Consider the following 15,354-nt stretch of genomic DNA (forward strand, 5'->3'; position numbering starts at 1 on the left):
TTGGTTGCCGGTTACGTAAGACGTCCTGTCCGTGGTGGAGGTGAGTCCTCTGATTTTTAGATTGTAAGCTCCATGGCCAAGGCCCTCCTCCTCCTTCTGCGTCCCTTTATATTGTACAGCGCTGCGCAAACTGCTGTGCGATTGGTCGGCGTGCGTTTTCGCCGTTGAGACGTTTATAAATTCTAAAGTTCGCTATGAGCCTGCGCCGCCCGTCTTCTGCCAGCCCGCAATATGGCCGATTCGGAATCGCGGGCAGAATCGCCGCCATTCCAAATCATTGCGCCGCACACGTCCACGGCGCCCCGAACGCGGCGTGACAAAACGCGAGGCCCCATCCGCACTCGGTAATCTGGAATCGCAGGCGTAACTGCTGCAAAGCGCGCGTTTGGGCGCATGCATTCAAAAATCGCACGGCAAAACGGCATTAAAAATTGCGCGACGCTTGGTGCTCTCACCCCAGGTTCACACGTATGCGTTTTCCGTTGCGTTTTGTGGAAACGCACCGCAATCCATTTACCGCGATTTCCTACGGGGGCGGGTTCACATCCATTTAACGCGATTTCCTACGGGGGCGTGTTCACGCCTCCGCGTTTTCACCACGCTGCGTTTTTTTGGAAAGGGTCGGGGACTTTTTCAAACGCATTGCATTTTTTGGTTCTATAGACTTTTGCGCTTTTGATGCGTTTTGCATTTAAAATCTGCCTAGCAACAAGAAAAATGTAAAAAAAAAAAAACGCATCAGAAACGCATCAAACGCAACGCGGGCGGAATCGGCGCTACGATCCCAAATGCTGTCGTAACGCGGCGCACGTATTCGGCGCAGTCCTGTCGCGTGATAAATCGCATGGCGTGAAGCTTGTCTCCCGAATAGGATCAGGAGTTTCTTGTGGGCCACGAGCTTCGCTGGATGCGGTTTTGCCGCAATTGCGTAGCGATCTATCACGGCGGAACCGCACCGCGGCATTGAAATCGAACGGCACCCAACCACACGTGCTGCGTTTTGACAGCGTTGCAGCGCCATTTGGGATCGCGGGCAGAGTGGCGGCTATTTCGCCCATGATCCCAAATTGCTGGATGCGCACAGGGCCTGAGCGATTTGCACGCGATTCCGAGATACGCGCACGTGGCGCCCGTTCGCTTGCACGGCCCGCCCTGAGCTCCTCCTCCTTTTTGGGGCAAATTTGTAAAGGCGCCATTTGCCGCGCAGCAATCGCATCGTGTTCGGGGGGATGGTAAAGGATAATGGGATCCAAACGCACGTTGCGCAGTGATTGCCACGCGATTTGGAACTGCAGGAAGAGTCGCAACGACTGACGTGCAGCCTAAAAGCCCCTCCCCCCTTTTGTTTGTACTGAGGGACCCCAGGGCCAGGTCAGGGTCCTTGAGCACCCAAGATGAAAAGGCCAAAGGGCCCTCCCCCCATGAGGTGTTAACCCTTCAGCTGTATAGGTTGCAGGTCCTGCCGTTCCCCTCCTGCTGAATCAGCCAAGACTGCCAACCCTTCGGTCCAGGTCTGGCCATGGCGGTTCCTCTTCTGCCAACCCTTTGGCCCAGGCTTGGCCATGGCGGTTCCTCTTCTGCCAACCCTTTGGCCCAGGCTTGGCCATGGCGGTTCCTCTTCTGCCAACCCTTTGGCCCAGGCTTGGCCATGGCGGTTCCTCTTCTGCCAACCCTTTGGCCCAGGCTTGGCCATGGCGGTTCCTCTTCTGCCAACCCTTTGGCCCAGGCTTGGCCATGGCGGTTCCTCTTCTGCCAACCCTTTGGCCCAGGCTTGGCCATGGCGGTTCCTCTTCTGCCAACCCTTTGGCCCAGGCTTGGCCATGGCGGTTCCTCTTCTGCCAACCCTTTGGCCCAGGCTTGGCCATGGCGGTTCCTCTTCTGCCAACCCTTTGGCCCAGGCTTGGCCATGGCGGTTCCTCTTCTGCCAACCCTTTGGCCCAGGCTTGGCCATGGCGGTTCCTCTTCTGCCAACCCTTTGGCCCAGGCTTGGCCATGGCGGTTCCTCTTCTGCCAACCCTTTGGCCCAGGCTTGGCCATGGCGGTTCCTCTTCTGCCAACCCTTTGGCCCAGGCTTGGCCATGGCGGTTCCTCTTCTGCCAACCCTTTGGCCCAGGCCTGGCCATGGTGGTTCCTCTTCTGCCAACCACTCGGCCTGGACCCAGCCAAGGCGGTTCCTTATCTGCCAACCCTTCAGCCCAGGCCTGGCTATGACGGTTCTTCTTCTGCCAACTCTTCGGCCTGCACCCGGCCATGGCAGTTTCTCATTTACTAACTCCTCGGCCCAGGCCTGGCCATGGTGGTTCCCCCTTGCCGACCCCTCGGCCTTGGCCCGGCCATGTTGGCCACCCAGTCAGATTGTGGCATCCCCAACCCTGGCATAAATCTGGGATTCTGAGGGGTTCCTAAGCTGCAAGATCTTATCCCCCGGCAAGGGTGCGACTCATGTAGACATGTACGCTACCTGGGGGGGGGGGGGTGAATACAAAAAACCCCCACTAGTGGTCCCACAAAGGGTACAAATCTTTGAAAGCTTTCAGGAAAAGTGTACCCCCCCCCCGCCCTCCCCCACAAGCTCCAACATCCAATAGTGAGGCCGGGATGGGTGTGGGGAGGCTCCAGTAAAGCTGTAAAAGGGGGAGGCAGGAACGGCGAGATTCCCCATCACCCCTTTTTCCATTGGCCATTACCTCTACAGCTTGATTGTACAATCCAATCACACAGGCCTTTGCGTTACATAGTCAGTGGTGGATCTGAAGGAGATTGTACAATCAGATTGTATAGTGTGTGGTCAGTCTAAAGCTGGCCAAACTCTCTGCCAGCCATTCTCAACTGGGGTGCCGCCAGAAGTCCTCAGGGGTGAGGCATCAAATCAGAGCTGAGCTCCTCTGCCGAACATTGCTACACGGACAGCTCAGCCAAGACGGTATTGTGTAGATCAGAGGAAGGGGGAGGCGCCTTTCAGAGGAGGGGGGAAGGGGTCTTCCAGAGGAAGGGGAAGGCGTCTTCCAGAGGAGGGGGGAGGTGACTTCCAGAGGAAGGGGGAGGCGTCTTCCAGAGGAAGGAGGAGGCGTCTTCCAGAGGAGGGGGGAAGGCGTCTTCCAGAGGAGGGGGGAAGGCGTCTTCCAGAGGAGGGGGGAAGGCGTCTTCCAGAGGAAGGGGGAGGCGTCTTCCAGAGGAAGGGGGAGGCGTCTTCCAGAGGAAGGGGGAGGCGTCTTCCAGAGGAAGGGGGAAGGCGTCTTCCAGATGAGGGGGGAAGGCGTCTTCCAGAGGAGGGGGGAAGGCGTCTTCCAGAGGGAGGGGGGAAGGCGTCTTCCAGACTGAAGGGGAAGGCGTCTTCCAGAGGAGGGGGGAGGCGTCTTCCAGAGGAGGGGGTAAGGCGTCTTCCAGAGGGAGGGGGGGAGGCGTCTTCCAGAGGGAGGGGGGGAGGCGTCTTCCAGAGGGAGGGGGGAGGCGTCTTCCAGAGGGAGGGGGGGAGGCGTCTTCCAGAGGAGGGGGTGAGGCGTCTTCCAGAGGAGGGGGGAAGGCGTCTTCCAGAGGGAGGGGGGAAGGCGTCTTCCAGAGGGAGGGGGGAAGGCGTCTTCCAGAGGGAGGGGGGAAGGCGTCTTCCAGAGGGAGGGGGGAAGGCGTCTTCCAGAGGGAGGGGGGAAGGCGTCTTCCAGAGGGAGGGGGGAAGGCGTCTTCCAGAGGAGGGGGGAAGGCTTCCTCTGGTGTAAGACTGAAGGGGGCGCTGTAGGGGGGATTCTAATGCTTTTCCTCTCCTTTCCTCCTGCACAGGTGGAGCTCCGCCATGCGTAAGAAGAGGTTCCTGTTGCTGTACGGGACGCAGAAGGGACAGGCGCAGGCTATCGCCGAGGAAATCGCCCAGCAGGCCGAGCAGCATGGCTTCCTCGCCAACGTCTTCTCCTTACAAGACCTGGAGAAGGTGAGCCGTCCCCCCCCCCCGTGTGTGTCCCCCCCCCCCCCGTGTGTGTCCCCCGTGTGGTGTGTGTCCCCCGTGTGGTGTGTGTGTCCCCCGTGTGGTGTGTGTCCCCCGTGTGTGTCCCCCGTGTGGTGTGTGTCCCCCGTGTGTGTCCCCCGTGTGGTGTGTCCCCCGTGTGTGTGGGCCGGTCGTAGTTCCGACTCCCGTGTTCTGTCCCGCTGGTTTGGGGTGCTGCACTGTGGGCCCCCTGTTCTTATAACTCCTGCATAGTCTGTGGCGCTGTACAATGGGCAGGTGAGAATGGGGGGGGGGGGGGCTGTGAGGTTGGCTGTGTGGGGCCCCCGTGGTTTCTAACAGCAGAGAAAAGTGCTGAGAAGTACAACATGAAGAACAACTGAAGAGCTCCATCTCAGCTGCTGGTATGTCGGGTCGTTTCGATGTCTCAGATGTCCATGTGGAATTTGGGACTCCAAAAATAGTCACCAAAAATGGTGTGTGGGGGAGGGGAGGTCACTGCACCGCTGGTTTTACTTGCAGGTCTTCCAGTATTGGATTTACCCAACATTACCCCCTTTCTGATTTTTATTGGTGGGTTTTGCAATCCTGATTAGTCCTCAGATCAGTCCCTGAGTCATTGTAAGGATTTGATGGCATTGGCTGCACTCTACTCCCCCTCTGTGATCAGTGGGAAGAATTTCCCTTACATTGGGGGTCAGTGGGAAGAATGTCCCTTACATTGGGGGGTCAGTGGGAAGAATGTCCCTTACATTGGGGGTCAGTGGGAAGAATGTCCCTTACATTGGGGGTCAGTGGGAAGAATGTCCCTTACATTGGGGGTCAGTGGGAAGAATGTCCCTTACATTGGGGGTCAGTGGGAAGAATGTCCCTTACATTGGGGGTCAGTGGGAAGAATGTCCCTTACATTGGGGGTCAGTGGGAAGAATGTCCCTTACATTGGGGGTCAGTGGGAAGAATGTCCCTTACATTGGGGGTCAGTGGGAAGAATGTCCCTTACATTGGGGGTCAGTGGGAAGAATGTCCCTTACATTGGGGGTCAGTGGGAAGAATGTCCCTTACATTGGGGGTCAGTGGGAAGAATGTCCCTTACATTGGGGGTCAGTGGGAAGAATGTCCTTTACATTGGGGGTCAGTGGGAAGAATGTCCCTTACATTGGGGGTCAGTGGGAAGAATGTCCCTTACATTGGGGGTCAGTGGGAAGAATGTCCCTTACATTGGGGGCCAGTGGGAAGAATGTCCCTTACATTGGGGGCCAGTGGGAAGAATGTCCCTTACATTGGGGGTCAGTGGGAAGAATGTCCCTTACATTGGGGGTCAGTGGGAAGAATGTCCCTTACATTGGGGGTCAGTGGGAAGAATGTCCCTTACATTGGGGGTCAGTGGGAAGAATGTCCCTTACATTGGGGGTCAGTGGGAAGAATGTCCCTTACATTGGGGTCAGTGGGAAGAATGTCCCTTACATTGGGGGTCAGTGGGAAGAATGTCCCTTACATTGGGGGTCAGTGGGAAGAATGTCCCTTACATTGGGGGTCAGTGGGAAGAATGTCCCTTACATTGGGGGTCAGTGGGAAGAATGTCCCTTACATTGGTGGTCAGGGGGAAGAATGTCCCTTACATTGGTGGTCAGTGGGAAGAATGTCCCTTACATTGGGGGTCGGTGGGAAGAATGTCCCTTACATTGGGGGTCAGTGGGAAGAATGTCCCTTACATTGGGGGTCAGTGGGAAGAATGTCCCTTACATTGGGGGTCAGTGGGAAGAATGTCCCTTGCATTGGTGTCAGTGGGAAGAATGTCCCTTACATTGGTGGTCAGTGGGAAGAATGTCCCTTACATTGGGGGTCAGTGGGAAGAATGTCCCTTACATTGGGGGTCAGTGGGAAGAATGTCCCTTACATTGGGGGTCAGTGGGAAGAATGTCCCTTACATTGGTGATCAGTGGGAAGAATGTCCCTTACATTGGGGGTCAGTGGGAAGAATGTCCCTTACATTGGGGGTCGGTGGGAAGAATGTCCCTTACATTGGAGGTCAGTGGGAAGAATGTCCCTTACATTGGAGGTCAGTGGGAAGAACGTCCCTTACATTGGGGGTCGGTGGGAAGAACGTCCCTTACATTGGTGGTCAGTGGGAAGAATGTCCCTTACATTGGGGGTCAGTGGGAAGAATGTCCCTTACATTGGGGGTCAGTGGGAAGAATGTCCCTTACATTGGGGGTCAGTGGGAAGAATGTCCCTTACATTGGAGGTCAGTGGGAAGAATGTCCCTTACATTGGGGGTCAGTGGGAAGAATGTCCCTTACATTGGTGGGTCAGTGGGAAGAATGTCCCTTACATTGGGGGTCAGTGGGAAGAATGTCCCTTACATTGGGGGTCAGTGGGAAGAATGTCCCTTACATTGGGGGTCAGTGGGAAGAATACCCCCTCACAGACAGCTAAAAAAGATCCTCGGTGTCATGCAGCTGGCTCTGCCAAGTGGTGGTGGCACCATCAAATTGGAGGTCATCAAGCCACAGCTGAAGGAACCCCTAGAAGCCTCTGGAGGAACCCCTAGAAGCCTCTGGAGGAACCCTAGAGTTCATGGAGCCCTGTCTGGGAATGGTTGCTCTACATTATTAGGTGTGATGTGTTTGCAGTTCCCCTATAAACCGATTCCATATAAATGTGGATTGTTGGCTGAACATGTCCATCATCTGAAATCTAAGGACCCCTCCAGGGAGCGGACTGACAACTCATGGGGCCCCGGGCAATAGAGGTATCATGGGACCCCTGTGTCCTTGCCCACACTCAAACTACACCCAAAAAAGCCTATAAAAGGTATTAGGGGCATCTCATGGGGCCCCCTACTGACCCCAGGCCCTCAGGCACTGCCCGAGTTCTCGAATGGTCATTCCGCCCCTGGACCCCTCCCCACTATTCTAGTTTGGTCATGTAGGACTTTATCATGTATGGAGATCCTATTGAGCACCTCTTACATTTTGTATTTCAGTTCTGCCTGGAGGAGGAGAGAGATCCTGTAGTCATCGTGATCTCCACTACGGGAAGCGGAGAACCCCCGGAACCCGCAGCAAAATTTGTGAGAGAAATCCAATACAAAGAACTCCCGGCGGACTACTTGGCCCAGCTGCGATATGGATTATTGGGTACGTGTCCCACACACGACATCTGACCGTATGAAAACTTGTGTGTCCGCGGCAGCTGCTTTACCTGCCGAAGGATTTGTATCCCTGTCCATCCAGTTCTGAGATTTACATAGCTCTGCCTTACAGTACAGCCCTGTCTGAGCAGACAGGAGACCTGATCTATCTCTGTTGCAGTTCAGTAGGGCTTACAGGTCTTATCCCTCCTCCAACCTGTGACTGGGCAAAAGAAACAGCAAATCTCTGTTACTCTGCTCTCTACCCCTGTCAGCACCCAATGGGATGCCTGATGGGATGGTTTTGGTCTTGTTGGCAGCCTGTGGACAACTGTCTGCAGCCAAACTTCCACCTCACGGCAAAGTCACCTTATATTCGGAGGTCCTGCTACCTAAAACATTGCATAAAACTACCTGTGGGTGGAAAAATTGATAATATTTTCACCCTTCTCCCAACTTCCATAGTGCAGGAGGTGACGTCATCCCGCTGGCAGCAAAATCCCCAGGAATGCTGAGTAGCCGAAACCTCATAAGAAGACAGTGCAGGTCGATATTTGGACTACTGAACATTCATCAAAATCGCCACCTTTGCCCAGGCACCATGGGAGGGAAGGGGATGTCACCACCCTTGCCTAGGCACCATGGTAAGGAAGGAGATGTCGCCACCCTTGCCCAGGCACCATGGGAGGGAAGGGGATGTCACCACCCTTGCCCAGGCACCATGGGAGGGAAGGGGATGTCACCACCCTTGCCCAGGCACCATGGGAGGGAAGGGGATGTCACCACCCTTGCCCAGGCACCATGGGAGGGAAGGGGATGTCACCACCCTTGCCCAGGCACCATGGGAGGGAAGGGGATGTCACCACCCTTGCCCAGGCACCATGGGAGGGAAGGGGATGTCACCACCCTTGCCCAGGCACCATGGGAGGGAAGGGGATGTCACCACCCTTGCCCGGACACCATGGGAGGGAAGGGGATGTCACCACCCTTGCCTAGACACCATGGGAGGGAAGGGGATGTCACCACCCTTGCCTAGACACCATGGGAGGGAAGGGGATGTCACCACCCTTGCCCAGGCACCATGGGAGGGAAGGGGATGTCGCCACCCTTGCCTAGACACCATGGGAGGGAAGGGGATGTCGCCACCCTTGCCTGGACACCATGGGAGGGAAGGGGATGTCACCACCCTTGCCTAGACACCATGGGAGGGAAGGGGATGTCACCACCCTTGCCCAGGCACCATGGGAGGGAAGGGGATGTCGCCACCCTTGCCCAGACACCATGGGAGGGAAGGGGATGTCGCCACCCTTGCCTGGACACCATGGGAGGGAAGGGGATGTCACCACCCTTGCCTAGACACCATGGGAGGGAAGGGGATGTCACCACCCTTGCCCAGGCACCATGGGAGGGAAGGGGATGTCACCACCCTTGCCCAGGCACCATGGGAGGGAAGGGGATGTCACCACCCTTGCCCAGGCACCATGGGAGGGAAGGGGATGTCACCACCCTTGCCCAGGCACCATGGGAGGGAAGGGGATGTCACCACCCTTGCCCAGGCACCATGGGAGGGAAGGGGATGTCACCACCCTTGCCCAGGCACCATGGGAGGGAAGGGGATGTCACCACCCTTGCCTAGACACCATGGGAGGGAAGGGGATGTCACCACCCTTGCCTAGACACCATGGGAGGGAAGGGGATGTCACCACCCTTGCCCAGGCACCATGGGAGGGAAGGGGATGTCACCACCCTTGCCCAGGCACCATGGGAGGGAAGGGGATGTCGCCACCCTTGCCTAAACACCATGGGAGGGAAGGGGATGTCACCACCCTTGCCCAGGCACCATGGGAGGGAAGGAGATGTCACCATCCTTGCCTAAACACCATGGGAGGGAAGGGGATATCATCACCCTTGCCCAGACACCATGGGAGGAAAGAGAATGTCACCACCCTTGCCCAGGCACCATGGCTTGTTGCCTATCATCAGTGCAGTGTATGAAAATCAGGCTTGTTGACCATCATCAGTGCAGCGTATGTAGACCAGGCTTGTTTGCCATCAGCAGTGCAGTTTATGGAGACCATGGCTTGTTAACCATCATCACTGCAGGGTATGAAAACCAGCCTTGTTGGCCATCATCAGAGTACTCTGTGGAAACCAGGCTTGTTGGCCATCATCAGTGTATCGTATGGAAACCAGGCTTGTTGGCCATTATCAGAGTACTGTGTGGAAACCAGGCTTGTTGGCCATCATCAGCGTACTGTGTGGAAACCAGGCTTGTTGGCCATCATCAGCGTACTGTGTGGAAACCAGGCTTGTTGGCCATCATCAGCGTACTGTCTGGAAACCAGGCTTGTTGGCCATCATCAGCGTACTGTGTGGAAACCAGGCTTGTTGGCCATCATCAGCGTACTGTGTGGAAACCAGGCTTGTTGGCCATCATCAGCATACTGTGTGGAAACCAGGCTTGTTGGCCATCATCAGCGTACTGTGTGGAAACCAGGCTTGTTGGCCATCATCAGCGTACTGTGTGGAAACTAGTCTTGTTGACCGTTATCAGAGTACTGTGTGGAAACTAGTCTTGTTGACCGTTATCAGAGTACTGTGTGGAAACCAGGCTTGTTGGCCATCATCAGCGTACTGTGTGGAAACTAGTCTTGTTGACCGTTATCAGAGTACTGTGTGGAAACCAGGCTTGTTGGCCATCATCAGTGCAACATATAGAAACCAGGCTTGTTGGCCATCATCAGAGTAGTGTATGGAAATCAGGCTTGTTGGCCATCATCAGTGCAACATATAGAAACCAGGCTTGTTGGCCATCATCAGTGCAGCGTATGGAAACTATGGCTTCTTGGCCATCATCAGTGCAGCGTATGGAAACTATGACTTGTTGGCCATCATCAGTGCAGCGTATGGAAACTATGACTTGTTGGCCATCATCAGTGCAGTGTGTGGAAACCAGGATTGTTGGCCCCCACCAGTACAGTGTATGGAAACCATGGCTTCTATGGAGTTAGGCATGGAACCCAATAAGATGGTATAACTATACAGGTATTGGTGAGAAAAGACTAAAGGAATCAAAAAGTCTTCCAACCCAATCAGTACGTAGAACAGTAAAGCCTTCTTAGAACAGAAGATATTCACATGTTGCATTTCATTAGATTTCCAAAAACCTAAGGATTAGGACAGTGGGTGGAGCCCCGAAAATCATTGCCATGCATCCCGTCAGCCAAATACACATTGAGAATGGCTGGGGTGGGGTGCAAATATAGCCTCATCAAGCCTTTTATACCGACTGCTGCACACACCTGTTTCTGGCTTGTTGGCCCTCATCAGTGCAGTGTATGGAAACCAGCCTTGTTGGCCATAATCCGATTACTGTGTGGAAACTAGGCTTGTTGGCCATCATCAGAGTACTGTGTGGAAACCAGGCTTGTTGGCCATCATCAGAGTACTGTGTGGAAACCAGGCTTGTTGGCCATCATCAGAGTACTGTGTGGAAACCAGGCTTGTTGGCCATCATCAGAGTACTGTGTGGAAACCAGGCTTGTTGGCCATCATCAGAGTACTGTGTGGAAACCAGGCTTGTTGGCCATCATCAGAGTACTGTGTGGAAACCAGGCTTGTTGGCCATCATCAGAGTACTGTGTGGAAACCAGGCTTGTTGGCCATCATCAGAGTACTGTGTGGAAACCAGGCTTGTTGGCCATCATCAGAGTACTGTGTGGAAACCAGGCTTGTTGGCCATCATCAGAATAGTGTATGGAAACCAGGCTTGTTGGCCATCATCAGTGCAACATATGGAAACCAGGCTTGTTGGCCATCATCAGAGTACTGTGTGGAAACCAGGCTATGGAAACCATGGCTTCTGTAGAGTAAGGCATGGAACCCAACGAGGAAGTATAACCATTCAGGTAATGGAATCAAAGTGAATTTGAACATTTTTAGAAATGTATGTCGTAATGTTTGCCCGTCTGATTTATTTCAATGGACGGAAAGTCCGGCGCTAGGTTCAGGTCTTCTGGTGAAGCCACATTTTGGTTTATTTTCCTGCTTTGCAGCTCTCGGAGACTCTGAATTTACCTTCTTTTGCAACGGTGGAAAAATTGTGGACAGAAGACTCCAAGAACTTGGCGCAAAACACTTCTACGACACCGGATATGCCGATGATTCTACTGGGTGAGTGGGTTCCTAATTAGAAGGGGCCCTGACGTGGGGGACCCTATTGGGTGAGAGGAATCATTTTATAATTAGGGGGCTCCTGAGGTGGATGACCCTATTGGGTGAGAGGAATCCTTTATAATTAGGGGGCTCCTGAGGTGGATGACCCTATTGGGTGAGAGGAGTCATTTATAATTTGGGGGCTCCTGAGGTGGATGACCCTATTGGGTGAGAGGAATCATTTATAATTAGGGGGCTCCCGAGGTGGATGACCCTATTGGGTGAGAGGAATCCTTTATAATTAGGGAGCTCCTGAGGTGTATGACCCTATTGGGTGAGAGGAATCCTTTATAATTAGGGGGCTCCTGAGGTGGATGACCCTATTGGGTGAGAGGAGTCATTTATAATTAGGGGGCTCCTGAGGTGGATGACCCTATTGGACGAGAGGAATCCTTTATAATTAGGGGGCTCCTGAGGTGGATGACCCTATTGGGTGAGAGGAATCATTCATAATTAGGGGGCTCCCGAGATGGATGACCCTATTGGACGAGAGGAATCCTTTATAATTAGGGGGCTCCTTAGCTGGATGACCCTATTGGGTGAGAGGAGTCATTTATAATTAGGGGGCTCCTGAGGTGGATGACCCTATTGGGTGAGAGGAATCATTTATAATTAGGGGGCTCCTGAAGTGAATGACCCTATTGGGTGAGAGGAATCCTTTATAATTAGGGGGCTCCTGAGGTGGATGACCCTATTGGGCGAGAGGAATCATTTATAATTAGGGGGCTCCTGAGGTGGATGACCCTATTGGACGAGAGGAATCCTTTATAATTAGGGGGCTCCTGAGGTGGATGACCCTATTGGGTGAGAGGAGTCCTTTATAATTAGGGGGCTCCTGAGGTGGATGACCCTATTGGGTGAGAGGAATCCTTTATAATTTGGGGGCTCCTGAGGTGGATGACCCTATTGGGTGAGAGGAGTCATTTATAATTTGGGGGCTCCTGAGGTGGATGACCCTATTGGGGGGAAAGTGTCCGGACTGGAAGGGGGATGAAAGTGTCCGGACTGGAAGGGGGGGAAAGTGTCCGGACTGGAAGGGGGAGAAAGTGTCCGGACCGGAAGGGGGGGAAAGTGTCCGGACCGGAAGGGGGGGAAAGTGTCCGGACCGGAAGGGGGGAAAGTGTCCGGACTGGAAGGGGGGAAAGTGTCCGGACTGGAAGGGGGTGAAAGTGTCCGGACTGGAAGGGGGAGAAAGTGTCCGGACTGGAAGGGGGAGAAAGTGTCCGGACTGGAAGGGGGAGAAAGTGTCCGGACTGGAAGGGGGAGAAAGTGTCCGGACTGGAAGGGGGGGAAAGTGTCCGGACTGGAAGGGGGGGAAAGTGTCCGGACTGGAAGGGGGGGAAAGTGTCCGAACTGGAAGGGGGGGGGGGAGGAATCCTAAGGAGGGGGAGGGTTAATGAAAGCCAATCCAAGTTGCACCCATCCAAAGTTGCATCAAAGGTGCGCTCCAAAGTCGTAGAACTTTGGAGTCCTATTATTGTGACTTTTCCAAGGTAATATCTGGCTTTGCGCAGACGTTTGGTGCGCACAAAGCGGCTTCGTGTAATTCGCGGTTATTCAGGAATATATTTAACCCTTTTGCGCCCATTGATCAGCTTTTTGTGGATTGACTAAAGTGGCCGACTGTCTTGTTTTTTTCTTCCTTTCCTTCAGCCTGGAGCAGGTGGTGGACCCGTGGATAGAAGGACTGTGGGCCGCGCTCAATGAGGAATTCGCAAAGAGGTCGGGCGACCCGGAGAAGATGGAGGAGACGAAGAGCGCGGGCGACCCGGAGGAGACGAAGAGCGCGGTCGGCGATCAGAATGCGCAAAACGTCCCGGAAAATCTGGACCTGCAGATGAAAGCCATAAACCTGGACGCCTCGCCGACGCCAAGCACTGCGCCGGCGAAAGGTGATGCGTCAGATGCGTCCGCGGAAGCTGCGCCGTCCCTCCTCCGCTCGGTCCCCCCTCTCTGCCAGTGCAGCCTCACCGTGCCCAGCCTGCCCGTCCCGTACCTGGAAGTACAGATTCTAGACTGCGATGGAAAGGTGACTTTTCTTCCAGGATTTTATTGACGCGACCGCCTACAATGTATCTAAATGACACATTTTATTTGTCAGCTTGTTTGGCATCGGGATCCATTGTATACAAAAACCTCTTCACCCCGGGGGGACCCTCTAAATCTTGGGGTCTTGTGGAACCCTTCAGAGCATGTCCAGCCGTTGTCAGTGGCTGGATGGTGCCACCACTGGGGCAAGTGCCCGTACCCGGTCCACGCGTGTGCCCACCGCACCCTCAGAGCCACGGCTTCCTTTGTCCTTAGACAGTGGAGGGCATTGGCTGAAAGCACAGAGCTGATCAGAGTGGCTCTGTACCATGTGATTGCTGTGATTACCGATGTGAACACCGTAGTACTGTTTACATTAAATCTTCCGGCTGCAGCGGAGGAAGGAGCGATAGTAGGTCGGGGGGGGGGGAGCGATCGTAGGTCGGGGGGTGGGAGGAGCGATAGTAGGTCGGGGGGGGGGAGGAGCAATCGTAGGGGGGGTGGGGGGTTAAAGACAACGATCACCAATGTTGTGGAATTGTTTGGGGGGATTTAAAATGGCGCAATGACAGATCTTAGCAATGCAATCTTCCACTGGCCACCGATAATTGTGGGATTGTTTTGGAAGGAGGTGGACATCTGAAGTGTTTTGGGTTTATCTATGACTCCTAGAAGGACCCCTTTATGTTGGAGGTCAGTGTGGAAGGACCCCTCTACGTTGGAGGTCAGTGTAGAAGGACCCCTCTACATTGGAGGTGAGTGTAGAGGGACCCGTTTATGTTTGTGGTCAGTGTGGAAGGACCCCTCTATGTTGGAGGTCAGTGTGGAAGGACCCCTCTATGTTGGAGGTCAATGTAGAAGGACCCCTCTATGTTGGAGGTCAGTGTAGAAGGACCCCTCTATGTTGGAGGTCAGTGTGGAAGGACCCCTCTATGTTGGAGGTCAATGTAGAAGGACCCCTCTATGTTAGAGGTCAGTGTAGAAGGACCCCTCTATGTTGGAGGTCAGTGTGGAAGGACCCCTTTATGTTGGAGGTCAGTGTGGAAGGACCCCTCTACGTTGGAGGTCAGTGTGGAAGGACCCCTCTACGTTGGTGGTCAGTGTGGAAGGACCCCTCTACTTGGAGGTCAGTCTAGAAGGACCCCTCTACATTGGAGGTCAGTGTGGAAGGACCCCTCTACGTTGGAGGTCAGTGTAGAAGGACCCCTCTATGTTGGAGGTCAGTGTAGAAGGACCCCTCTATGTTGGAGGTCAGTGTAGAAGGACCCCTCTATGTTGGAGGTCAGTGTGGAAGGACCCCTCTATGTTGGAGGTCAGTGTAGAAGGACCCCTCTATATTGGAGGGCAGTGTGGAAGGACCCCTTTATGTTGGAGGTAAGTGTAGAAGGACCCTTTTAAGTTGGAGGTCAGTGTAGAAGGACCCTCTACATTGGAGGTCAGTCTAGAAGGACCCCTCTATGTTGGAGGTCAGTGTAGAAGGACCCCTCTATGTTGGAGGTCAGTGTGGAAGGACCCCTCTATGTTGGAGGTCAGTGTAGAAGGACCCCTCTATGTTGGAGGTCAGTGTAGAAGGACCCCTCTATGTTGGAGGTCAGTGTGGAAGGACCCTCTACATTGGAGGTCAGTGTAGAAGGACCCCTTTAAGTTGGAGGTCAGTGTGGAAGGACCCCTCTATGTTGGAGGTCAGTGTAGATGGACCCCACTACGTTGGAGGTGAGTATAGAAGGACCCCTCTACATTGGAGGTGAGTGTAGAGGGACCCGTTTATGTTTGTGATCAGTGTAGAAGGACCCCTCTACGTTGGAGGTCAGTGTAGAGGGACCCCTCTACGTTGGAGGTCAGTGTAGAAGGACCCCTCTACGTTGGAGGTCAGTGTAGAAGGACCCCTCTACATTGGAGGTGAGTGTAGAGGGACCCGTTTATGTTTGTGGTCAGTGTAGAAGGACCCCTCTACGTTGGAGGTCAGTGTAGAGGGACCCGTTTATGTTTGTGATCAGTGTAGAAGGACCCCTCTACGTTGGAGGTCAGTGTAGAGGGACCCCTC

General features: G+C 54.3%; 1 protein-coding gene across 1 annotated transcript in view; it reads left to right on the forward strand.

The window, feature by feature from the left end:
- Positions 1–13,727, forward strand: part of LOC149430850 (methionine synthase reductase-like) — a 13,802-nt gene extending 75 nt beyond the window's left edge. The window contains exons 1-5 of the mRNA XM_089665994.1: positions 1–40; positions 3,775–3,922; positions 6,921–7,074; positions 11,123–11,240; positions 12,936–13,727. The exon at positions 1–40 is cut by the window's left edge and continues 75 nt beyond it. Of these exons, the coding sequence (XP_089522120.1) occupies positions 3,788–3,922; positions 6,921–7,074; positions 11,123–11,240; positions 12,936–13,338 (810 nt within the window). The 5' untranslated portion in view covers positions 1–40; positions 3,775–3,787 and the 3' untranslated portion in view covers positions 13,339–13,727. The remainder of the gene's footprint in view (positions 41–3,774; positions 3,923–6,920; positions 7,075–11,122; positions 11,241–12,935) is intronic.
- Positions 13,728–15,354: the final 1,627 nt, after the last annotated feature.

Source organism: Staurois parvus, unplaced genomic scaffold (assembly GCF_062004578.1).
Source record: "Staurois parvus isolate SC_StPar_1 unplaced genomic scaffold, SC_StPar_1.0 ptg002459l, whole genome shotgun sequence".
In the NCBI taxonomy this organism is placed as follows: domain Eukaryota; kingdom Metazoa; phylum Chordata; class Amphibia; order Anura; family Ranidae; genus Staurois; species Staurois parvus.